This window comes from Zootoca vivipara, chromosome 2, assembly GCF_963506605.1.
Source record: "Zootoca vivipara chromosome 2, rZooViv1.1, whole genome shotgun sequence".
Lineage (NCBI taxonomy): Eukaryota > Metazoa > Chordata > Lepidosauria > Squamata > Lacertidae > Zootoca > Zootoca vivipara.
In genome coordinates this window covers 69,769,135-69,794,722 of record NC_083277.1, presented here as the reverse complement: position 1 = coordinate 69,794,722, position 25,588 = coordinate 69,769,135, and the positions used below count along the sequence as shown (strand labels likewise).

The 25,588-nt window shown below is 42.0% G+C and overlaps 1 protein-coding gene across 3 annotated transcripts in view; it reads left to right on the top strand.

Moving 5' to 3' along the window:
* Positions 1 to 25,065, top strand: part of FNIP1 (folliculin interacting protein 1) — an 87,132-nt gene extending 62,067 nt beyond the window's left edge. For all 3 annotated transcript variants that reach the window (XM_035105433.2, XM_035105431.2, XM_035105432.2), the window contains 9 exons: positions 146 to 347; positions 1,188 to 1,273; positions 11,389 to 11,535; positions 13,181 to 13,350; positions 14,454 to 15,876; positions 16,646 to 16,814; positions 19,866 to 20,063; positions 20,683 to 20,798; positions 21,916 to 25,065. In XM_035105433.2, the coding sequence (XP_034961324.1) occupies positions 146 to 347; positions 1,188 to 1,273; positions 11,389 to 11,535; positions 13,181 to 13,350; positions 14,454 to 15,876; positions 16,646 to 16,814; positions 19,866 to 20,063; positions 20,683 to 20,798; positions 21,916 to 21,994 (2,590 nt within the window). In that variant the 3' untranslated portion in view covers positions 21,995 to 25,065. The remainder of the gene's footprint in view (positions 1 to 145; positions 348 to 1,187; positions 1,274 to 11,388; positions 11,536 to 13,180; positions 13,351 to 14,453; positions 15,877 to 16,645; positions 16,815 to 19,865; positions 20,064 to 20,682; positions 20,799 to 21,915) is intronic.
* The last annotated feature ends 523 nt before the right edge of the window (positions 25,066 to 25,588 follow it).

Genomic DNA, 25,588 nt, shown 5'->3' with positions numbered 1-25,588 from the left:
TCCAAGATCAGCTACAGCAGATGTGGTTTTAAAAATGAAACAACTGTTTTAGGGAAAGGGGGGTCACTTCAGTATGTTTAAAGAAAATACTTTTGAGATATTTTCTGAAGTCATTAACTTTGCAACCTTTTTAAACCCCCTAAAGGTCAGTGGAAGAGAGTTTTAACTTGTCAGATGACAGCTCCAGCCCGAGCCCAGGAATTGCCAGGAAAAAGAAAATAGCGATTGGGGTGATTTTCTCGCTCTCAAAGGATGAAGATGAAAACAGCAAATTTAATGAGTTCTTTTTCTCACACTTCCCTCTTTTTGAGAGCCATATGAACAAGCTGAAGAGTGCAATAGAACAGGTAAATATCACCAGCACCAACTACGTCTTGCCCCTGTTCCAATCAGAATCTCCACTTTAATATGCCTAAGCTTCTGTCATTTGGTTTTTCCGGATTGTTTTGTGGGCCACACTAGTTTTAAATTAGGGGTGCTGGACCAAACTGTGAATGAGGCATGGGCCAAAGTGCGCACACATAGACTCAGTAACACTGATTCTGGGGAGAAGGCATAGCTCAGTGGTAGAGAACATCCTTTTGGTCGTAGGATGTGGCGGAGCTGCCCTTTCGGCACTGGCTTCCGTGTGGCTTTGCTGGGTTGGGCTGGGGCAGGGTGGCGACTGTGAGGTCAAGGTGGGTGCTTGAGTGGGCCCCATCTGACAGCCCCAGCCTTGCCACTCACTTCCAGGAGGCAACAAGAAGACAGGTGGGATTACCTGCTGTGCCTAAGAACAGAAACTCGCTTCAACTTGACTTTTGCCCCTATCCCTTAGAACAAATCCTGTCACCAAAATGAGTGGTGTTTACTGCTGGGTGCAGGCCGGTTAATTCAGGGGACTGTTTAAACACTGCTCCTGCAGTGAAGGAGTCTCTGTGGGAAACCTTGGACCTCTTTATAGCCTTCTGCAAGCAAAAGTGTGGAAAAAGAAAGACAGAGCAAATACATATGCCTCATATATCTCTACCTTGATATGAAACTTGGAAAGCAGCCAACGTTTATCATGGTATAAAAACAATACAAAAAAACCAACCTACTGTTTGCCTGTCCGGGTACACCTTAGATAGAACAGAGCACATGACTTTGTTTTTCATTTTCTGTTGCCCTGCCTAATGTTGGTTATATGTTTTACTATTGCTTTCAAGGCTATGAAAATGAGCCGTCGATCAGCTGATGCCAGCCAGAGGAGTTTGGCATATAATAGGATTATGGATGCCTTAAATGAATTCAGGTGAGTTTGTTTCCAACCTTTGTGTGCCGTTGCCAAGTATTTGAGTGCTTCTCTTCGAAACAATTTCAGGGTTTCTGAAATAGGTTTCTAAATGGAAATAAACTTTCCATTTAAGCCCTTCATCTCATGGCTAAGAGCCGTAGATATAGTTCACTGCAGAGCAGCAAGAGAACCAGGTGAAATCTAGGTAAAGGTAAAGGTACCAATGACAGTTAAGTCCAGTCGCGAACGACTCTGGGGTTGTGGCGCTCATCTCGCTTTACAGGCTGAGGGAGCTGGCATTTGTCCTCTTCCGCAGACAGTTTTTCTGGATCATGTGGCCAGCATGACTAAAAAATGCTGTGAAAATGCTTTTTTAAAAAAAATGTTTTGAAAAAGGCATTGAAATTTGCATAGCTCACTGTTGCCATCTAGTGTCACATTTGTATATTGCACATTACAACACATTTAAAACGTTTTACTTGCAGCTGTGTAGCTGAGTCCTCAGTGTCAGGTGGAGGCTAAAGCATCACACATTACTGTGGAAACCCACAATTCAATTCCTTGCTCAGCTTGAAGCTCTCCTGCCACCTCATGTTTGCTTGAGCCACGTTTCTGTGGACCACCATCCTAGCAGAGATTGTCTTCTTAAAAGTCGAGTACAGAAGCACCCTTGAGAAATTCCCCCTGGCTTCCTCCTTCAAGGCCAGCATCCTTGCTGAACAAATTGCTGTTTGGCATGAGAAAATTGATCAAAAGTGGCCGCATAGTTTAAGATCTGAGTTTTGCCCTTGAAATATGGACGGTCATGAGCTTGCTGCAGTGGTTGCTGCACCTTTGGAAATCCAGGACAGATCTCTTGCTGTGCCTGGGAGCTATCACTGTGATACTTTTTTTCAACAGTGTGCTTAGTTGGTTCTTTTATGACTAGAGATGTTAAAGGGGCTTGCTGTTCTATTAGTTTGTGCAACTTAAAAACACTGCAAGGAAGTTAGTACACAGAGCTTGTTATAGTCAGGATTAGATTTGAAGGACAAGGGATGCATACTTGTAGTACATTGCATTTATTAAGACAGTCATATATTGGAAGTCAACAGAATCTGTTCCGGAAGTCCATTCAACTTCCAATACGTTTGAAAACCAAAGTACGGCTTCTGATTGGCAGCCAGTCGGAAGCCCCGTCGGACATTTGTCTTCCAAAAATAGTTCGCAAACTGGGAACAGTCACCTCCGGGTTTGTGGCATTCGGGAACCAAAACATTCAGGAACTAAGCTGTTTGACTTCCAAGGTATGACTGTACTATCAATTCTGCCACCTTGGTTTGTGCAAGCAATGCAAACAGCTTGTGTGGAATTAATATATGACTCCCCATGGACCCATGTGTGTGGGTGAACAACGAAAAGAGATTGCCGGGTGCCTGGACTCGGAACGCGGAGCTAGCATACAGAAAGCCCCAGTAGCAGAATATTAAACTGACAAAAATAAGCAGCATTGGGAATAGAAGTTGTTAAACCTTTTTATCCCATTCAACTGCACACAGCAGCTGACCTCTTTCTATCCCTCTTGCAATGAGCAAATCACATACTGTTAAGTAAGTTTCAAAAGCTTTACTTACAGATTCAAGGTCTCAGTCATGCATTGTTCCATGCAGCAACAAGGATAATTCAGGCAAAATACTCTTGGGTAGAAAATAAAGAATATAACTCCAAACACATGCTGTAAGCTTGGGCACAAGCAACACCCTCTTTTGTTGGTTACATGGGACAGGGGGAGAAAGGAAGGAAGGAAAGCAGTAGAAAGGCTTCCTCCCTCTCTGAAGGAGAGGGGGGTGTAACCTAACTGAATCTAACAATACAACTGTAGTCCTTTAGCCCTTCATGCACTAACTAGCCCTATGCTTGCTAGTTGTACTGGACTGCAACCTCCCACACAGCTGTCATTTTGGATTGGTTTGCAATAGAGATTCGGCATGGGAAGGATCTTCCCCTCCCTTTTATGCTTCTGGAAGGAATAGCATTCATTTGATCCCTGATCTGTGTGTCCTTCTTGGTTCTGTTTCATTAATTAATTTGAGCATGGTTCCCTTTGCACCACAGAGCAAATTCAAGTAGGGATCACTTTCCAACACGAAAGTAGGAATATGCTTTAGGAAGAAGAAAACAATTCAGCTTTACAACTGAGACTCTTGACTAAGCCTTTAAACACATTGTAAATACGTGGCAATTCACATGGCACGTTGATTGCATAATTTTTTGGGAGTGTGTGTGTTTGTGTGCACTTCCAGTTTTATGCCCTGGTTTCCATGGTGCAGTAACTATTGTTCCACAGCAGCATAGTTGAGTGCACAAAATCCAGGATATATTCATACAAATGAAACTACCTTTGGGTGATTTTACTTTTTAACTAAGCATGTTAATGTGTAGAAAGGCTAGTTGTCAAGGTATTTTCTATGCTGAGTCCCCTTTTTTTGAATGCTGTGTTGGGTTTTAGTGCTGCAAATTCCACAGCACAAAAAAGTATTTACCGTATTTTTTTGCTCCATAAGATGCACTTTTTTTCCTCTTAAAAAGTAAGGGGGCGTGTCTGTGCATCTTATGGAGCGAATGTGTGGTCCCTGGAGCCGAATTGCCCCGGGGCAAAAAGCAGGTCGTGCTTTTATTTTAATTTTTGAAAGAGCTAAAGGCTAACAAGAGGGAAAGAGGGGTGTTGAAAAAAAGCCACTCAGCAGCTGATTGCAAGAGATCCCGGAGGCAGATAAGGGAAGCTAGCTCCCTTCCCGGCCACGCCCCCTTGCCCAGGCCTCCATTGTTGAATGTTCTGCAGAGGGAGGCTGCAACATGTGACTGGCTGATTGGATTATCTGGTTGATTAGATTATCAGAAGCTGCAGAACTGTGAGTTGAACAGGATTTTTTCCCTTTGCAAAGTAAACTCAACAACTTTGAGCTGATCCTTTAAAAAACAAGGCTTTCCCTCTTTGCAATTGAAGCTGCACAACTGTGAGCCGATCCCCCCCCAAAACAGGGCTTTCACCCTTTCCTCCTCTGAAAACCTAAGTGCGTCTTATGGTCAGGTGTGTCTTATGTAGCGAAAAATACGGTATTTGTGTGAAGCAGGAGAATCACTGGTTCTCCTTCCAACCTTCTTTGTAACAAAAATGAAAGAGGTCAAATGCTGAAATCAAATGGAGATTCAAATATCAGCTGGTTTGGCAGAATAAATTTAATAAGCTAGCAGAGAGAGACAAAATAAACCCATTTCTATGCTGTGTTAGGGATAGTATTTTAAAGGAAGAAGAATTTATACTTTTCTTGCTTATGATATTGCTTTCCCTTTATGTTGCCCACCTATGCAGGTGTGTGCTACCCACAAAGAGACGCTCACCTGTGATTCTGTAGGGAATGTTATCTTAGCAAAGCTACAGGATTTTCCCTCATCCTGCTGTCTAAATATCTTGTATACTCATCCCCTTTCTTTCAAGACCACCTTGTACAAGTTACAGGTGTGCTGCTATCTCATTTTTAGAACCGGCCTGCACTGTTCATAAATGATTATTGGAATACTGTGTAGACATTTTTGACAGCAGATCCAAAGCTTGCGTATCTGATTGCTCTTTTAGCTTTGCAGTGTTCCTACTTGACAGTATGTGATGTCTTGCTGTGCTGATTAGATTTTTAAAAGAAGCTGCCTCCGAGGTTTAAATCTTGTTTATGCAAGGGGATGTTGTAGTCCTGTGCGAGACAATCTTTGCATTTTTATATAGCCTTGTAAGGAAGATAGTCTTAGAATTAAGATATGGGCTATTTTTAGTATACATGAATGTATTTTGGGGGGGCCAAGGCAAATTAGTGGGTGGGGATGGTTTGATGGGTGTTACCCACAACGACTGAAAAATGTGTGCTTGTGCCAAATTATATCACATACTGAAGAGCAGGCACCCCCAAACTGCGGCCCTCCAGATGTTTTGGCCTACAACTCCCATGATCCCTAGCTAACAGAACCAGTGGTCGGGGAAGATGGGAATTGTAGTCCAAAACATCTGGAGGGCCGAAGTTTGGGGATGCCTGCTGAAGAGAGCTAAAGAAAATACCACTCCCTGGGATAAAAAACCACTACGAGCCAACTACTGAGGGTATTTCAGAGCTGCTGTAAAGAGAATCTGCCCCCTTGAGTTGTCTGCTTACAGCTGAAAATTAAGACCTTTCCCTGCTGTTGTTTCTCACCAATTCAGAAACAAAGGCAGGCTGTATTTTGCACCACAGTTCCAGTCTCAAGGTATTTCCTGCTAGGAAGTGTTGATATTAATAAATATCTTGCTAGTCTTGTGATACATTGCAGATCCACCTTGCATATTTATTAGTTATTATAAACGCACAAAGCATTTAAATTCATTATAAAACTACTATTAGTAGTCAAGAGGCTACACAGGCTTCTTTGACGTTGCAATTGCTCTGGAAAACAAGCAACTTTGCTTGCACATGAGTTTGGTTGCCCTGAAGCCCCTGAGGGCCAACTGAGCACATTAATGTTGATTATGCTGCCGAATAACATCCGCATGGCATTCATTTCAGGGACAAAAATATGCAGAGAAAGGAGGAAACTCTGCAAACTAAAGCAAACACCTCCTGAGCCTTCACACTCCTTGTCCGCAGAGCTTTAAAACACAATGCACCCTGAGAGAGTTTCACTTTTAAAAAATCCATTGTGCAGTGTGACTCAGTGTCTGATTTAGCTAGGCACCTCTGCATTTTCCAGCAACTCTTTCAGAGCAGCGGTGCCAAGAGGGGCAAAAAAAGGTCTGCCATGCATATCCTGGCCCCTTGAATGCCTTTAACTCCCTTCCAAAATAAACTGAGTCTTCATAAAAAATATTTAAAAAGCGGGGGCAGAAGCCTTAAGAGATAAGAGGACAGAACAAATTGGTTCATGAACCCAAATGGATGGATAAACCCCTTTTTATTCTCCAGTTTCAGAACAGTTTTTTTTTTACTGGCATTGGTAAAGTTCTCTGAAGTCCATGAAAACTCTCTTAAGTGCTCTCCTGCAACCACTAAAAGAAGCTGGCCTGCACAGGGAACAGGGATCCCAATTGAACAATAGTGGTGAGAAAGAAAATGCTTAGAAGTCAGTCAGTGTTTAAAAGTTGGCACTGTGTCCCAGTAGGCAGAGCAGGAGTCTCCATAACCTGCTCGTCCACAAATACACTGGCCATAGTCCAGAGAGGTCTGTGAGAGACAGAAGCAGCTGGGTGTTCACATTTGTGACACAGCACCCCCCCCCCCCATATCCATGTACTCAGTTGCCACAGTTCAGAGAAACTAGTCCATGAGAGGAAAGACAGCCACTCTATAGAACCCCTTGTTTTTTATTAACATTGAAAAGTTCACCCCAAGGAAGGTTTTGGGCCAAAATTATCTGGGCCCAGAACAGTTATATCAAATATCTGGAGTTTCTCCCTCTTTTTTCCTCCCAAATGGAAAAACAGACTCCACTGGTGGATCTCAGTCACTGAAAGCACCAAAGGATGCTACAAAGGGTGTGGGTGTTGTTGTCCATACTTGGTGCATACTTGGTAGCATTTCTTCTTGCACAAACCACTCACCTCAATTGGGGCCCTTACAGTGATGGATAGGGTACGTGGGTGGCGCTGTGGGTTAAACCACAGAGCTTAGGGCTTGCTGATCAGAAGATTGGCAGTTCGAATCCCCACAACGGGGTGAGCCCCTGTTGCTTGGTCCCAGCTCCTGCCAACCTAGCAGTTCGAAAGCATGTCAAAGTGCAAGTAGATAAATAGGTACCACTACAGCGGGAAGGTAAACGGCGTTTCCGTGTGCTGCTCTGGTTCACCGGAAGCAGCTTTGTCATGCTGACCACATGACCTGGAAGCTGTACGCCGGCTCCCTCGGCCAATAATGCAAGATGAGTGCCGCAACCCCAGTCGGTCACAACTGGACCTAATGGTCAGTCCTTTACAGTGATAGATGGGGAAGGTATGTGGTGCTACTCTCAAACGTTAACAGCCCTTAAAAAAAAAAAGCACTAGTTCTGTAACTGTGAAAAGTTCCATGTGGTGTTTTCTTTAGTACTCACTTTGTCAGGGGCAGACTGCTTTTCTGTACCCCTGGAAGCCCATGGCTACAAATCTTCAGCAAATGTTCAGCTCCCATAATGATTTCTAAGTGTAGGCCCATTTTCACTTTCCTGGAATAAAGAGCTTCCTAAGTGAGATTTCCTAGACTCCCATTAAGATGCAGATACAGAATTAAGGAAGTTAAAAATCCTGAACAAGGGTATTGCTACTTTTGCATACAGGACTTGGTTCAGACCTTGAATAATTTCTGGCTACAACCTCCTCCTCCTCCTCCTCCTCCTCTTTTTCTTCTTCTTCTTCCCCCCCTCCTCTTCCTCTTCTTCTTCTTCTATCACTTGTTGCCAAGTAAGATTGTCTTCCATGACCACGGTCTTAACAGAGAGTCTGTAAGTGACTGTGGAGGCCAATTCTGGATCCACAGTGGGGACAGAGGTTTCCAGGCAAGAGTTGATCATGGTGAGGGTGTGCCAAGTGTGCCTTCCTCCTAGCACGTTTCTCCCTTTCTTCCTGAGTTCAAGCATCTTCAAAGCCCATGACACCTTTGGTAAAGGCTGTTTTCCAATTGGAGCACTCACAGGCCAGTGTTTCTCAATTGTTGGTGTTTATACTACATTTTTTAAAGATATGCCTTTGAGAGAGTCTTTAAACCTCTTTTGTTGACCACCAGCATTAGCAGTGCCTTAAAGGGGTGAAAAATATATGCGTGCCGTTTGTATATCGGGAGACTGCAGGGAGAAATGAAAAAGCCTTTTCCCATTTGCTGAGCTGAAAGGCAGTTAATCCTCACCCTCGTGTTCAGTGCAATTACTTACATGTCTGGCATTGAGGGTTCCCTTTGCTGCAGTCACATGCCTGCTGGCAGGCAGCCAGTGGAATCTGATCTCTCTCTGAGGAAACACTATCAGTTGCAGATGCAGCCACGGTTACCAGAATAGTAAATAACGAGTCACAAGACTTGAGCTAGCTCTTCAACGAAAACAAATAGTTTAATATCTTGGTATCGGAACAGAAACTGCTTCCTTTCTCACACACACATGCACACAGTTCAAATGGAGTCAGCTTCCAGAGAGCTTTCTGTGGGGGTTGATGTTGCTAAACAAGAACCCAGAAAGCTCATTTTGGTTTGAACTTTAGATTTTACCACAGGCTTTTAAGATCGGCGGAACCTTTGTGATGCAAAAAAACTCCAAATTTTAAGCTCTCCTAAGGTGCTTTCGTAGCTGGTTTGTCCGTTGTCTGTTCAGTGGGTTGACCACAGAAGTCCAAGGAGTGAAAGTTAATCCTATGGAAAGCTTTATTTCTTCTGATTTAATTGGTCTGAAGTGTGGGTGCCAGCAAACAGGAAACTGCAAGCTTTTTGTGACACCGAAGGCCACTTGCAACACTGCTCTTACTTATTCAGTCATTTTTGTATAGTCTCGTTTATGACACTTTCGATTAAAAAAAATGGGCTTTTTGCCCCTCAGCAATTATGCTGCTGAATCCCATTTAACATTATCCTAAAATATGTTCTTATTTAGCACATCCCTTTTCCCTTACAATACAGAGCTGTCTGTGAAATATTTAGTAGTCTGTCTGTGGAAATAAACCTGTACTCAACCTAGGGAAAGCAGATCCACAAGCAATGGCATTAAGGCAGTAGCTCTTCTCACTTGTGTGCCCTTCACTTAAACTTCATATTCACAGGTATACTGCCACTGAACATGGAGACTCCATTAAGCTATTGCCCCTGATAGCCATCAATAGACTTATCCTTTGAATTTGTCAAACTTCTTTCTAAAGCCATCAAAGCCAGTGTCCAAGTCATAACTTGTGGCACTAAATCCAATAAATCAGTATGTATTAAAGAGGTAATTTTGTCTTCTGTTGCCAGACAGCTCCATTGAGGAATGTCTGATTTACTCTGAGCCACACTTTTGGCCTATTTAACTCAGTATTGTCTACACCAGGGGTCCCCAAACTAAGGCCCGGGGGCCAGATGCGGCCCAATCACCTTCTAAATCCGACCCACGGATGGTCCGGGGATCAGCATGTTTTTACATGAGTAGAATGTGTCCTTTTATTTAAAATGCATCTCTAGGTTATTTGTGGGGCCTGCCTGGTGTTTTTACATGAGTAGAATGTGTCCTTTTATTTAAAATGCATCTCTAGGTTATGTGTGAGGCATAGGAATTCGTTCATATTTTTTTTCAAAATATAGTCTCCCCCCCCCCCCCAGGTCTGAGGGACAGTGGACCGGCCCCCTACTGAAAAAGTTTGCTGACCCCTGGTCTACACGGACTGGCAGTGGCTCACCAGGGTTTCAGGCAAGGGTATCTCCCATCTCTACCTGAAGATGCCAGTGATTGAAGCTAGGACCTTCTGTCTGCAAAGCAGATGCCCTGCTACTGAACTACAGGCCTTCCTCGCTAGTAATAGATTAAGGGAAATGCCTTCCCAGTTGTAAGGATCTTTAAAAACTGTTCTAAGCTCTAATGCTCTTATATCCAGGACTTCTGCAGTTGTAATGAAACTTGTGATGCGATTTCTAAAATGAAACTTGAGTCATCATTTCTGGCAGCTACTGTGGGACCTTGCTCCTTTCTCTGTAAGCAGCCTTTGGCTTGCTGTTTGAAGAATGTCCATCCTGATAGCACTGAGCTTAGGGGAAAATGCCCTTCACTAACCTTTGAAGATAAGGGGACCTGTGCAGTATGATTAGAAGAACAAGATGTTAGGCAATTCCCTCTTGCCAAACCTAAACCACATTATGGTGATACAGGGATAAATGACATAGAAACAGGGTGACATTTTGTAGTTTAAAAGCTGCAATAAGGATACTCCTGAAATTTTCCCGGTCTAATTTTTCCCACAGAATTGGGAATTTCCATGAATTTGGGGTTTGTTATACACTTTACAAAGAATGGGAGGAGAGTTCCCTAAACCAAGGGTATTTCTATCTAAAAATAGACACAAAGGGAGAGAACAGAGGCAGGAAAGGGATGTGGAAACTGAGGTAAACGGGGAAGATATTCATTTATTTCAATGAAGTGTTGTTCAGCTTCATTAAAGTAGAAGTTTGGACCTTAGGTGTTGTTCCGAAGGCTTTGTGAAGGAGGTGAGTCTTTAGCAGTGAATTGGAGCTGGATGGAACAGGGTCAGTCAGGGGTGTGTCGAGGTAAAGATATGTGGGGCAGGGCCTTTGAGAGTTTTAAAAGTAAGAATGAGAAGTTTGCTGGATCTAGGATCAGACAGGAAGGCAGTTTAGGGATTTAAAAAGGGGGTGTCACATGATCGTAGTGATCAGTGGGGGAACAGTTGTGATAACAGAATGCTAGATTGGCATGATTGGACCAAGCTAAGCGAATGGAAGGCCAGAGAGGCAAAGATTGCAGTAGACAAGGCAAGAAATGACCGGGGCACAGAGCAAGAGTTTTTGCCAGGCATAGGCAAACTCAGCCCTCCAGACGTTTTGGGACTACAACTCCCATCATCCCTAGCTAACAGGACCAGTGGTCAGGAATGATGGGACTTGTAGTCCCAAAACATCTGGAGGGGCAGAGTTTGCCTATGCCTGGTTTTTGCCATGGGGACAAAAAGGAAGAGGCATAGGGATGGGTAAGATTAAGCGAGACTGAATATGAGGAACAAAGGAGAAAGAGAAGTCAAAAAGAAAGACAAGGGTATGTGCCTGATCAAAAGGATGGCTTCCGGTGGATAAGGACGTGAACAAGGAAAGAAGGGATTGGGAAGAAGAGAACATCAGTCTTAGACATATTGAGCTTGATCTGACAATGAAGCATATATGCAGAAGTACCAGAGAGACAATTGGAGATATTGGAGTGGACAGAAGGGAACGTTCTGTGACAGTGAGACAGTGCAGGGACACCGCTATGTCATTAAATTATAGGTCGTTCTGAAAGCCATGGAGCGGCTTGGAGAACATTGTATACTTTTCAGTTGCTAATCAAATAACATCTTTTCTTGGCACAAATGGCTCTTGGAGACATATATTATAACAGATGTGTAACTTTGGTGACCTATTGTTTTCTTCTTTTTACTTAAGAACAACAATTTGTAACCTCTACACCATGCCACGGATTGCGGAACCTGTTTGGCTTACTATGATGTCAGGAATGCCTGAGAAGAACCAGCTCTGCCATCGCTTTATGAAGGAATTTATTTTCTTAATGGAACAAGCCTCCAAGAACCAGTAAAGCATTTCTCGTCTTTCTCCTATTGGTTTTTATTTATTTATTGTTGTAACATTAAATGTCAAAGAGTCCTTAAAAAAATAGACAGTGGCAAGCAGTGTTTTCCTTCCCCATGTTCCCTTGAAGTCCCAAATAAAGAATAAAAAAGTATTATGTATAATGAAAAGGGAGGACGTGGGTGGTGAAAAAGGCATGTGGGAATATGTGGAGCCCATTCCAACCAAAGGGATAGTAGACACTATTACTAATTGAATCAAAATCTCAGTAAAGGCCCCACCAGTAACAATGTTTTGTTCTTCTAAAAAGCTGCAAACCTCATGAAGGAAACAGAAGATGCCATAACTCAAAATCCAGAGATGTATTTTCAGTAACAGTATCTGGTGAAAATACATGAAATTCCACAATAATTAATTTTCTTTGACTGCTTTAATGTATTGGCATTGGAAACCTATGCATGTGCAGTCATATGTAAGTTCCATTCAGTTCAATGGCACCTACTCCAACTAAATGTGTATAGATTGCATCCTTCATTAATTAGCATCTAAAATATTTGTTAATAAACTTAGTTTTTATTACGGTATTTAAAAATATTAGTTTTTTATTTAAAAAAATGTTTTAATAGGCAATATTAATAGCGTCATTAATGATTGGGAAATAACAATTGTCTGATGCTGAGCCCCTATCCTTGGTAGAGTAAAAGTCTGCTTTAAGTGAAGAATCACTTTCATCTCATCTTATAAAAATATTATTCAGGAAAAAATATTTTATTCCTTAAAACCTTTTAGCAATTTTAAGTCAAAATTATGCTGTGTTTGCAACTACAATTGGTTGCTATGGTATTCAAAAACAAAAACAGAAGTCTGAAACTTTGGCCTCCTTTTAAGACTTTGAGCCAATGAGACCTGATGGCTGACTGACAGAATGAAGATGTGCTTGAACAGAAAAGAAAATTAGAGACAAACTGCCAAACCATATAACTTCAAAACAGTACTGAAACCAGATACTATGAAGCCACTGGCTGCCAGATGTTAAAATTGTCTTCTAAACTATTAAAAATTAAACCATGATATAATTAGCACAGTGCAATACTATGGCCATATTTCAAAAGAACTACTTCAGGGGCTAATCCAGGGTTTGGCATAATAAGGTTTTCTTGCCAAGGCACCATGCAAACTGTGATCTAGCTTCCGCCCTGCAGATCCAAAAACACTTGTCAGGTTTAACATTCTGGATTGCATGCAGGACATTTAAAAGATAGTAATACTGTAAGCTTTGTAAAAAGGCAACACGGCAGAGCAAAAATAAGTTTCAGACTGCATAGCAGTTTTATTCACGAGCCCCAGTTTAAGCACTCTAGGGAGCTTGTAAAACTCTAGTACAAGATGCAGCTTCACTCTTCAGTTTATGTCTGCATATTTCCACTGGAAATATGTCGCTCCTTCCCAGTTGGGAAGCCAGTGTTATGCATGGGAATTGTGGGTGTGCATGAGACTCCCCACCCTCTGACCCAGCATCCCTGATTCAAACTTTACCATAACAAGAGGCGTGCTTAGTGCATAATGGGGTTCCCTTTACAAAAGCGGATGGAAAAGAATGTGAGTTGGATTTTGGATTGTGACTGGACTTTTCTTTTCCCCCTTGCAGATTTTTACCAGCTCTTCTGACTGCAATTTTGACAAACCATCTAGCCTGGGTCCCAACCGTCATGCCCAATGGCCAGCCTCCCATCAGAATCTTTCTAGAAAAGCATTCCTCACAAAGTGTGGACATGTTGGCGAAATCTCATCCATACAATCCATTGTGGGCACAGTTAGGTATGTCTGAAATCACACTTGGATATTTATTCTAAGGACAAAAATTTTAAATTGTTGAGTATAATAGGAAACCAGTTGAGCAGAAGTGTAGTTAAAGGAAAACAATGTAACAAAGCACTGTGTCAACAGTTTTCTACTGAATAAAAGAAAATAAATAAGAAATAGGTAAAGGTAAAGGGGCCCCTGACCATCAGGTCCAGTCGCGAACGACTCTGGAGTTGCAGCGCTCATCTTGCTCTATAGGCCGAGGGAGCCGGCGTTTGTCCGCAGACAGCTTCCGGGTCATGTGGCCAGCATGACTAAGCCGCTTCTGGTGAACCAGAGCAGCACATGGAAACACCGTTTGCCTTCCCGCCAGAGTGGTACCTATTTATCTACTTGCACTTGACGTGCTTTCAAACTGCTAGGTGGGCAGGAGCTGGGACTGAACAATAGGAGCTCAAACCACCAACCTTATGATCGGCAAGCCCTGGGCTCTGTGGTTTAGACCACAGCGCCACCTGCGTCCCTAAATAAGAAATAAACCTGCCTTTTTATCTAAGTACCGTAGTTATATTTCCCCTTCCCTCCTCAGTGGCTCCACTTGCTCCTTCTTCCTGTTCCTCCATGTACCCCTTATTCATGCTTTGGGATGAAGCATTTTCTTTTCCTAATAGTTACCGTACTTTCTTGAAGACATTCATTAAGGCCTTTTCAGTGTTATCCTATGAGTGCTTACGCAGAAGAAAGGTGTATTATCTTCAAGCTGGCTTGTTTCTAGGGAATTCTGTTTAGAATTGTAGCCTTTGTTACATACAGCTTAGCAAAGACTCATATTAACAGGGCTGACGTTTATTGCAATTGAATGGTTTTACATCCCACTCTTGAAGTTGGCTCTGATTTGGTGCTATTTTTAAACAGGGCAGGGCTGTAGAATATTTTTGCAGATAAAGTTTACATAGCCATTCCAACAGAATAATTTTCAAATCTTTACACAGAAGACCTGCATAATAAGCCTATTGTCCATTTTTGGAAATTTTCAAGGATCTGGATTTTTGGCCATGACACTGTATTTTTTCATGTGTTGTGTAATTATCATACTACTTTTATATTCTGTCCTATAGGAGACCTGTATGGGGCTATTGGGTCACCTGTCAGACTATCAAAAACAGTTGTGGTTGGCAAACGACAAGACCTTGTGCAACGTTTGCTGTACTTCCTCACTTACTTCATCCGATGCTCTGAACTGCAAGAGACTCATCTTCTGGAAAATGGAGAGGATGAAGCCATAGTGATGCCTGGCACTGTTATCACCACCACCCTAGAGAAAGGGGAAGTAGAGGAAACGGAGTACGTGTTAGTCACAATGCACAAGAACAGAAGCAATTTAGCCTTTCAAGAGTCTGAAGAAATGAGGAGTTCTAACTGCAGCTGTAAATATTGCAAAGGCCCTCTTAACCCTACCCAAAATACAGAGGGTGTTTCAGGACAGGAAAGAGAAGTTACCCAGAATATCTCAAAAGTGCAGGCTGAGGCTCTTTCAGATGAATGCAGGGCTGCACCTGCTGACTGCCAAGAAAGACCTGCTGATGTTAAGCAATGCAAAGAAACCTTGACCTCTTGCCTGGATATAAAGTTAGAGAAAGAGGTCTTCTTAGGATCAGCCTCAGTAGAAACCTGCGTGTTGGCAGAGTCCAGACTGGAACCAACAGATGGATCGTGGAGGAGTGAGGAATCATTAGATTCTGCTAATCAGGCTGTTGAAGTAATGAGATCTACAAGTGCAATGGTAGAGAAGAAGCCTCCTGACAAAATCTCGTCAGATGCAATTCCTTGCAGCACAGCTGAGGCTCAAACAAAGGTGACCTTCCTCATTGGAGATTCCATGTCACCTGATTCGGATATCGAGCTCCGAAGTCAAGCAGCAGTGGAGCAAATGGCCAGGCACAGCAACCAGATGGATACTGAAGAAAGAGTAGCTGCTGATCAGAACTGTGAAGCAACACAAACCCTTGAGGACCAAAAAAGAGATCAGAATACGCCTGAAGTGTTTCCTGAGGTTGCCAGAGAGATCCAGAATTGGACTCCTTATGGTGCAGAAAGTGCAAGCTTGCTTGATGAATATGAGGAAAGTTCAGTAGAAAACAGGACTATTGATGATATTCCAGTAAAAGGAACAACAGACATTCTAGATCCTAGCAGTAGCTTAGAGTTTCCCCCAAAAGTGTGTACAAAGAACAAAAAGCCCCCCAGTCAATTTTGTAAGTTTATGGAATCCGTTCGTCAAGAGACTTGCAAAAACTGCTTTGCAGAGCAGGACCAAAGAGACAAAATCTCTATGTGCGTCCCCCATGGGGACAGAGAGAACTTTGAAAAAAAGGCTGACCCAGGTGTGGATTGGGACATTCCAAGAAATGAGAGCTCAGACAGTGCCCTTGGTGACAGTGAAAGCGAAGATGCTGGTCATGATGTGGCCAGAACAAGCAGTAACTATTACGGAGCAGAGCAAGAAGAGTGGGCAGAAGAAGAGGACATACCTTTTCCTGGGTATGTATTTCTTATCGAGATTAGGCCAAATGTATTACATTTCTACGAAACAATGGCATTAGAGTTAAAAGGCAAACAGGGCACCTTAGAGACAGAAAATACTGTGTATATATTATAGAAATAGATTGTAATCTCATTGGATGGATCCAGTCTACTTTGGCCTTGCTTTAGCCCTATTGAAGTCAATGGGAATTAAGTTACCCATGACCAACTTGCACCTATGCGTTTCAGTAGGAGTAAAGCATGACTTACGGTAGTCTGGATCCAGCCCTATGCTTTCATCATGCATTGATTATTTCAGCTGGACTGTCCCCCGGCCAGGCATTAATTTAAGCAATGCAGCAATGTAAGAGTTGCTTATTTCACTGAGGCTGCAACTTAAAAGAGGCTCTAATTACCTTTCACACTTTGTGGAGTATACTGCTCATTTAGGAAAGTCTATTAAAAGAACAGCACTTGACTAAGGGAACCAAAACTGTTACAATTATTAGTTTCAGCACTGGTTCATATCGTTTAGGTGTGTGTACTTTCTACTGTCCTCAAACTGAAACTTTCTTTCAACCCATTTTCTAACATCTTTACCCTTCTACCATGAAGACAAAACGATTCCCCCAAAGACTGTCATCCAGCCTTGTGGTTTACGTGATTCCTGTCCCACTGAAGCAGAGGGTCTTAAGTGTACATAAACTGTGCACTAGATTGCACACTGAAATAGAGAGAAAACAGTGCTAGTTGTAGTATACATGCCCATGTTATACCTTTCTTTCAGGTCAAAATTAATTGAAGTGAACTCTGTCCAGCCCAGTATTGCCAATTTTGGAAGGTCCTTGCTAGGTGGCTACTGTTCATCTTACGTACCTGACTTTGTTTTGCAAGGAGTAGGAAATGATGAGAAACTGAGACACTGTTTGATGTCAGATTTGTCGCATGCGGTGCAGGTAATTTAAACTATATCCAACAGATGAATTTATATTTGACAGTCCACAAAAGGAAATATTTCTGGAGCCTGCTGGAATAGAAATGAAGTTGTAATTCTGTTAAGCATTTCTGATTACCGCAATCTCATTTAACAAAGTTTCCTAACGGTTACAGAGATGAGAAACATTTATGCAGTATAGAACGACAGTTTTTGAGACTTATGAATTGGAGGGTTACTGCCAATATCCTTTGTAGTGTGGCGTCTGATATGGAAACACCATGATTAACATTTTGGGAAGCCTCTTAAATTATACATAAACAAAAAATAAAATATTGACAGACTGCTTGCTAATTTTGCAGCCAGTTGGGTTAAACAAAACCATTCAATATCAGATTAAGATAAGGCCCAGATAAAATAACTTTAAAAATAAATGGTACAAATCCAGAAAAAGCTTGTTGTCCTTAAGTCCTTTAAATATAATGTTCTTAGAAATTGGCACAAATCCATTGTGGGTGCCTTTTTTCCATTGGCAGTCAGATTTCTGAGCCTCTAAGTTCTATGATGGTTGAAGATCCTTTAAAATCAAAATCACCTTGCCTTGTAAGCCACCTTGTCATCTGATTTAGCCATGAGCTAAAGTCTGGAAGGCACAAGGGTGGGGACCTCGGTCCCCTCTAGATATTGCTGGACTACAGTTCCCATCATGGCCTTCCAATGACTATGCTAACTGGAAGTTACAGTCCAACAATACCTAGAGGGCCACAGGTTCACCAATACTGTGAGTTACTGGAGGCAAGCAAAAGGATGGCTGCTGCCATCTTTTTTTGGCTCCTAAGACCTCCAAGCTATCTGTTTCTCCACTCAATCTCATACACAAAGGGATTTTTTAAATGCTCTTATCAAATCACTGAGAAAAAATATTAAATGGTTAAAAAATGTTAAATGGTTTTTTTAAAAAAGTCATTACCAATATATAAAAGTAATAACGAACTATTAAGAAGGCAATATATATTAAACATTACAATTAGAAATGTCTATTTTAAATGGCTTTTTAAGACAAACAGTTGGCTTAAACTCATCCTTCAACCATTTTTGGTGTCACAGTAGCCTTTAGGTCAAAAGTACACTGGATGTAGAAACTAACATTTTGTTTCTAGAAGTACAGTGGTGCCTCGACTTACGAATTTAATCCGTTTCGAAGGCAACTTCGTAAGTCGAAAAACGTCATTGGAAACGTGATTTCCCATAGGAATGCATTGAAAACGGAAAAATTCATAAGTCGAAGCAACCCTATCTAAAAATTTGTAAGTCGAAAAATCCCTATCTAAAACCACCGCGGTTATTTTCCGGATGTCGAGACATTCGTAAGCGCGCGGCCATTACCCCCATTTGTAAGTCAAAAAATTAGGTTGTCGAGTCGTTCGTAAGTCGAGGTACCGTGTTTCTCATATTTTAAGGCATCCCTACAAAATAAGGCATGGCAGGATTTTCCTGAGGTGGAAAAATATAAGGCATACCTCGAAAATAAGCCGTACCGGGTGGTGGAAGAAGGTCTGTGGCAAAGAAGGGTTGCTGCTGCCGCGTTAACCCCCGAGACCTGGCTGCAGCCTCAGCGCGCAGCGCGTGCAGCCCCAGAACCCGGCTGTAGCCTTTGCGCACCGCGCGCGGACACCCGGGACCTGGCTGTAGCCTCAGCGCGCAGCCCCAGGACCCGGCTGCAGCCTTTGCGCGCGGACACCCGGGACCCGGCTGCAGCCTCAGCGCGCGCAGCCCCAGGACCCGGCTGCAGCCTTTGCGCGTGGACACCCGGGACCCGGCTGCAGCCTCAGCGCGCAGCGCGCACAGCCCCAAGACCCGGCTACAGCCTCTGCCTGCTGCGCGCGAAGACCCGGTGGGAGCAGGTCTGTGGTCTGTACAGATACCGGTACCGGTACTTAATTAAAAAATAAGACATCCCTTGAAAATAAGCCATGCTGTGTTTTTTTCAGGAAAAAATTAATATAAGACATGTCTTATAATATGAGAAACACGGTACCACTGTACTGTGTACTTGAAATGAATGTTTCCCATCCCATTTTTATATCCAAAAAAGAGAAAATTTTTATGTTTTTCCCCTAGACTATAATTTAACTTCAAACATCAATAATAGTCATGGGGAATATACATAGAGAATATTCTACCCTAGATGTGAAAATTAAAAGTATCCTTGTTTGCTCACATTGTTTTTCTAATATTGGGAATTAAATCAGTTGAGGACCCCAAATCTGAATAATGCGACATGCTTAATCTGTGTTTGTGTGTGTGTGTGTTTTTTAAAAGAATACATATGAAAAAATACTTCAAACCCATTATTACATAAGTGTTTCCTTGCACCCTCTGCTGGTCTTCTTGTAGTATCTAGTAGAAGCTAACTATGAGCCATATCTAAACTGATCCTACTTGCTCAGACCAGAGAAAAATGCAGAATTAGCAAGGGGTAATTTTGCAAAGAGAAAAGGGCAAAACAGTTTAAAGATGTTTGGGGCTTTTAACTGATTTGCCTCATAGGCAAAGTTAATGGATTTTAAATTATGTATCTTTTCAATAACCTGTGAGACTTGGAAGTTTCCTTCTACATCAGAAGCGGGCTCGTGTGCGCACACACAGAGAGAAATTCAAACAATATTTTAGGCATGTCTAAGGGTTTACTTTTCTCCATGGTTCCATGCCTTAGAAGCTTATAGCAATTGCAAAAATGGCTTGCCATGTGGCATCTGGGACTGCTGTTCTAGAACCATAAGCGCAAGACTCCCGTGGGCATGCTGGCTAGTTACACAGTTCTTAGGATCCTATTTCTTGGCTGCACTGAATGCAGTGAAAGTTTAATTGCTATATTTTATAGTGCTAGGATTTAGCCCAAAGCACATGTGGCAAAGTGTGTGCACAACTACTAAATTCTTCCAAGTGTTCATGCTAAGGTTATTTTTTTTCAAGGAGTGTTCACAAATCCCACTGATGCTCAGAAATAATGTATTTATTTATTCACAATGTTTATTGTGGCTTACACCTCGTATTTCTCTTTGCCTTCTAGCACCCTGTTCTGGATGAACCAATTGCAGAAGCTGTCTGCATTATCGCAGACACGGATAAATGGACAGTACAAGTTGCCAGTAGTCAGAGGCGAATCACCGATAATAAACTCGGGAAGGATGTGCTAGTTTCTAACCTTGTCTCCAATTTGCTTCATTCCACTCTTCAGCTTTACAAGCATAATTTATCTCCAAATTTTGTAAGTACCCAACCTGTGAGGCAAAATGAAATCACAAAGCCAAATCAGAATGAGGGTATTTTTTTCCTGGCACCACTGATTGAAGGTAGATACCGTAGATGATAGATAGATAGATAGATAGAGAGATATCCTACCATTCAGGATACAAAATCTACTAAGATGGCTTACAAGTAATATACAATTACGTATTTTTAAAATAAAATAAAAATAGTTACTTGAAATGAAGTAAATATTACCTCTTTTCACAAGCTCCCACAAACAGTTGGTGAACTAGAGTGTATAAATCTCACATAGGTAAATATTTCCACAACACTTAACATTTCCCTGTTTCAGCATATCCCTGGTTATATTCAACAACATAGCCATCTGGTTTCAGTAGATGATAAAGGCCCAACCTGTTAACATCTAATCAGTCACTTCGGTACCTTAAAAAAAAGAAAGATGTAATTTGATCTAACTCCTCAATGGACATAGACCTGTACTAGTTTGTTTTCATGAAATAAACTCAAAATGTATTTACGTTGATGTACCTTGAAGGTAGCATGGTTGGATGGGATGTCATTTTGGCTGAAATTGGGGAGTGGTTTGTGACATTGTTTCTCTTTCCTTTTGCCTCCAGTGTGTCATGCACCTTGAAGATCGATTGCAGGAACTGTACTTCAAGAGCAAAATGTTGTCTGAATATCTCAAAGGCCAGATGCGAGTGCATGTGAAGGAGCTAGGAGTGGTACTGGGGTATGGTCCATATAGATTCCTTGTCCTCAGCTCTTATGTAACCTTATCCTGAACACACAGGCTATACTAGTAGATGAAGCTGTAGGGCTATTTGTCTCAAGATTTTGCCCATTCTTAAGTAGCAGTGCCATTGATAAGGCTGTACTATAAGCAGCAATCTTCTCATTTTAAGCATATTCTCCCCATCTGCAGAATTCTTCAGAACACGAAAGGGTTTTAATGCACATCCTGCTTAGGAAATAAGTTAGTTTTCCAGCTGTGCTTGGAATCAGCAACTAGAGCAGGCATAGGCAAACCCGGCCCTCCAGATGTTTTGGGACTACAATTCCCATCATCCCTGACCACTGGTCCTGTTAGCTAGGGATGATGGGAGTTGTAGTCCCAAAACATCTGGAGGGTCGAGTTTGCCTATGCCTGAACTAGGACAACAGTTCCATTCTCATTTCCTTGCGCATTGAAGAAAGCATGCATAGGATTGTGCTGTAAACCTCAAACTACAACCTACCCATCGAAACCCAGCCTACTGCTGCCCTCCGAGAGCAATGAGAGGTGACGCTTGAAGATTAACAGCTGTTTGCCTAGTGAAAAGTGCACACCACCCTCCTTACAGAAGAAGCAAGTCTTGTTATAGACTCTAGATGTCCTGTTGAGAAATTAGAGGGAAAAGTTCTAGAGGTGTTAATTCCCATCTAGTTTTAAGAATGCAATCTAAATTTCAACCCAAGGGTCTAATCTAAGATTCATTGGGTCTGTTGGAATTTTTTCATTTGCTTCAGTTAACTTTGGGTCCCAAGACAGCTGGAAACAATTAAATCTTTAGTAATACAGACCTGTCGCCAGAGGGAATGCTACTTGTGACAAACAACCTGGTCATGTGTGTTTATGATATAAATTAGCATGCTCTTTAATTATAGAAATGCATATGGGCTACTGCAATATATTTTGAGTGTCTTGACAGTTCAAAGGCTTTATTTCTTTTTAAATATACAACTGCTGGTGTTTTAATAGTCTAAGTGCAGGTACCTTGACATGAGACAAATATCACACCATGTTAATAAGCTGCGGAATATTGAGAGTGCGAGCTTGGATTGAAAATGCCCATCTGTCTTTCTTTCAGGATTGAATCCAGTGACCTCCCTTTACTGGCAGCTGTAGCAAGCACCCACTCTCCTTACGTTGCCCAGATTCTGCTCTAAAATACCAAAGGGCAAAGACAATAACTTTATTTTTTATAAAAGGGAAGACAAGGAAGCAAACATGAACCATTCTTGTCCGGGCTCTTTCTTGCCCTCAGGCAAATAGACTGAACAGCTTGCTGACTTGACTGTGTGCCTCTGCGACTGAATACATGATGTGCAAACAAATGAAGTTGTTTCCTCCTTCCTTCCCTCCTTCCCTTTCCATTCATAAAAAAATAAATAAAAGACCAGACCAGAGACTCGGATCACTAGAGAAGACACTAGAACGTGGAGGGCTGGCTTGGGCAATAACTTCTGAAATGCATATAACTGCAAACTGTTAAAATCACAGGATTACTGGAGGTTAGAACTGCTTCATAACCATATGCAGTCTTGTTACTGTTTATTTAAGAGAATAGAACCAGCTGGCTACTTGGTACAAATTAGGAGAGCATTTAAAACAAATAACAACAAAGCTACAGCTATTTGTAACAGTTTTAACCATTTCTGTGCTAAAAGTTGAGACTGCTGAAGATTTCTTTTACTGGGGGAAAAATTCAATTTACATGGAGGTAAGGGACTTGGATCGTAGCCTGCTAATAGCACTCACCTCAGAAATGTATTTGCAGGCATTTCCCCATGGATATGGTGTCTGGGAGTTCAAGCCAAGAAACACGTCTCATTTTACCATAATTTGGGTGTGTGATTGATCTTATGCCTTTGATGTTGTTCTGATGTTGTGTTGCTATCTAAATACTCCAGAAAACAGAACATTTGGCCTAGGAAATGTCAAATGAAATTTGTCTCCCACATTTTGTTAATGTTGATTTCAAACACAACCAAACACACAAGACTTTGTTTACTTTGATCTTGTCCTGTTTGAAGCACAATAAATAAAAGTTACCAGCCCTCCAGGCCCGTTAATATCTAGGTGATTCAGGTGCTTAACTTCATAAAACCTAAAATTTGCAGATTTAAGGAAGTTGGTATGAAAGAGAGATAAAAGCCAAAACTGGATACAGAATAAGAGTACTGAAAAAATGTTGTCCTTAACTGCTTAAGCAAATTTTGTTTTGAAGCACCAGATTTCGTTTTACACCACAGTTTAACAGTTGCATCAGCATCATTTAGTAGAAGCTACTCTGATGATGCCACCCTGTTTGTTAATAATTGGCTTAAATAAAAAAAGAGTAGCTATGTAGTCCCTTCCCCCTCATAGTTTTATCCTTGATTAAGCAATAGCATCAAATATTTCTAATGAGGGAGCCATAATTTATAAGACATGCATATAAGTAGATGAATAGATAATATTCTGAGCAGGCTCTACTACCTCACTTTGAATATTGGGACATGCGGGCTCAATTTTCCTAGCACCTAGCCACCACTAACCATATGTTCGTCATTAATTATTTTAATTATTAGTGTTCTGAGTTTCATATGTCATCCCACAGGGAAAATTAAACGTATATATTTCTCATTTACTAAAATAACACCTGCCATGCCAGACCTTTTAACTATTTGCTCTCTGTGCAGGTGAAGATTGCAGTCCTGGGAAAAATTGCATGCCCTAGTGATTTTTGGTTCCGCTTAAATCCTGCAAATAGTTTCGTAATTTAAGTCTCACGCCACTTTCGGTGAGACTATTGCATTTGCTCAAGTGCTTTTGCTTCTTCAGGCTGAAGTGTTTAGACATGGGTACATACGGTAGGTTGAAGATTACAATTGCACACCCTGATCTGGCAGCTGCACCATATAGAGCGGGGGTTGTCACACAGCTGGAGAAGCATCCTGTACAAATGGACCAAGAATGCGCTGCTATGCTTTCTTAGGGATTTCAGACAGAAGGAGCTAGTCCATATTGAATCAAAACGTTTGGTCCCACTTAGCTTAGTAATCTAAATTCTGATTGGAACTGACTCTCCCAATCCTTAAGTAGAAATGGCAGGGATTGAATTGGGGACTTTCCATTCAAAACATTTGCCCTACTGCTGAGCAATACCTCCTCCCTAATAAATTGCTTACCCCAGAACCCCAAGATTTGTACTGTTCCTAGATTTAATGGTGGCATACGATGTCTCCAGTCCTTCATCCCACACTTCCTTTCCATCCATTTCTGCATTGTTTTACAATAGTGTGCGCAGCTGCTATGCTACATCAGTTGATGGTGGTTTTTGCTGTTTCAGAAACATCCGTTCAAGTTGCTCCCTAGGTGAGCTCACACTCTGAAGTGTGATGTTCCAATGTATCGATCCTACACACCGACTTGCAAGTGCAGTTGCATGTAGGATCAGTAAGGTGGCCTGATAAAATCTCCTATTCAAGCAGTAATAAGTGTTGCCATAGATGTAGTCTCTCACATGCCTTCAAAAGCATTTGATAACCAAACGCTACCCATCTCTCCCCAGCACTGGGTTCATTTGAGATGCAAGAATAAATATTTTTTATGCTTGTCCGAATTTCTGGAATGGTTACTGTGCAAAAGACATTGTAGCATGATGGCATGCTTTCCTGTGACTGATAATTGTTTATGGTACATGCAGAATCAAGGTACTACACACACCTGTTTGTTTGGATTTTTTTTTGTTTTTTGTTTAAAAAGGGAACTATAACAGCACTGTAGTGTTGACCTCTTAATGTATCATGCTTTTCAGAACAATGTATATGCAAAACTAATCTCTTTGATTTTTTGCAATATTCCCAATGTCCATTAATATGTCTTAATTTTAAGGCTGAGAATAAATTTTAAGTGTATTACACATACATACTAGCAAATGTCTTTCTACAACAGCTTGCAAATGCAAGGCTGCCAAGAAAAGCGGGGAAATCCAAAGCCGGATTTTAAACCTCGCCTTTTAAAACCCGTTAGTTAAGGTAGATGTTTCAAGAGGGTTTGTTTGTTTGTTTGTTTTCAGTCTCCTCTAAATTATGTAGATGGTGGTATGTGTAATATGCCGGGCAAAATGTACATACTTGTTATCTTTCGTGTTTTTTGTATATATATATATTTCCCAAGATGTGCACTTGTATTATAATAACCATTCCCAATTTTAGGGGAACTTTGTGCAATAAATACAATATTGTCCATTGAATTGCTAGTTTTCCTTGTCTTGTTTCCACAGGGCTGTTGGTGAGAGAGTATTTCGTAAAGAAAAATGTTGCAATCCAGAAAGTTGCTTCAGGTACTCCAAGGGCCTTGAGGCACTCTGTGAAACCTTTAATTTTTTCATTTGAAAAGGCAGCTCCTCCCTCCTACCAGGGGCGAAGGAAGGGTGCGGTGGGTGCGGCCGGACCCGGGTATCACCACTCAGGAGGGTGACAAAAAGCTGGGCGGCACTCACTGTGGGGCTTGCAGCGCATTCGAGCCACGCGTCTCTCCTGGGAGTGGCGTGGTGGCTTGGGCGCCTGCAGGCTCCATGCTGCCCCAAACAGTCCACCCGCTGCCTCCCCCTCAGCTGGAGGGCATCTGAGTGGGAGGAGGCAGGCAGGCAGACACCTCGGAGGCCCCACGGAGCGACCTGCCCCAGCTGGCCCCGCCCCCGGACACCACTCCAGGTGCCCGATCGGCTTGCTCTGCCGCTGCCTCCTACCCATATCACAAGACTCAGTGCAGCT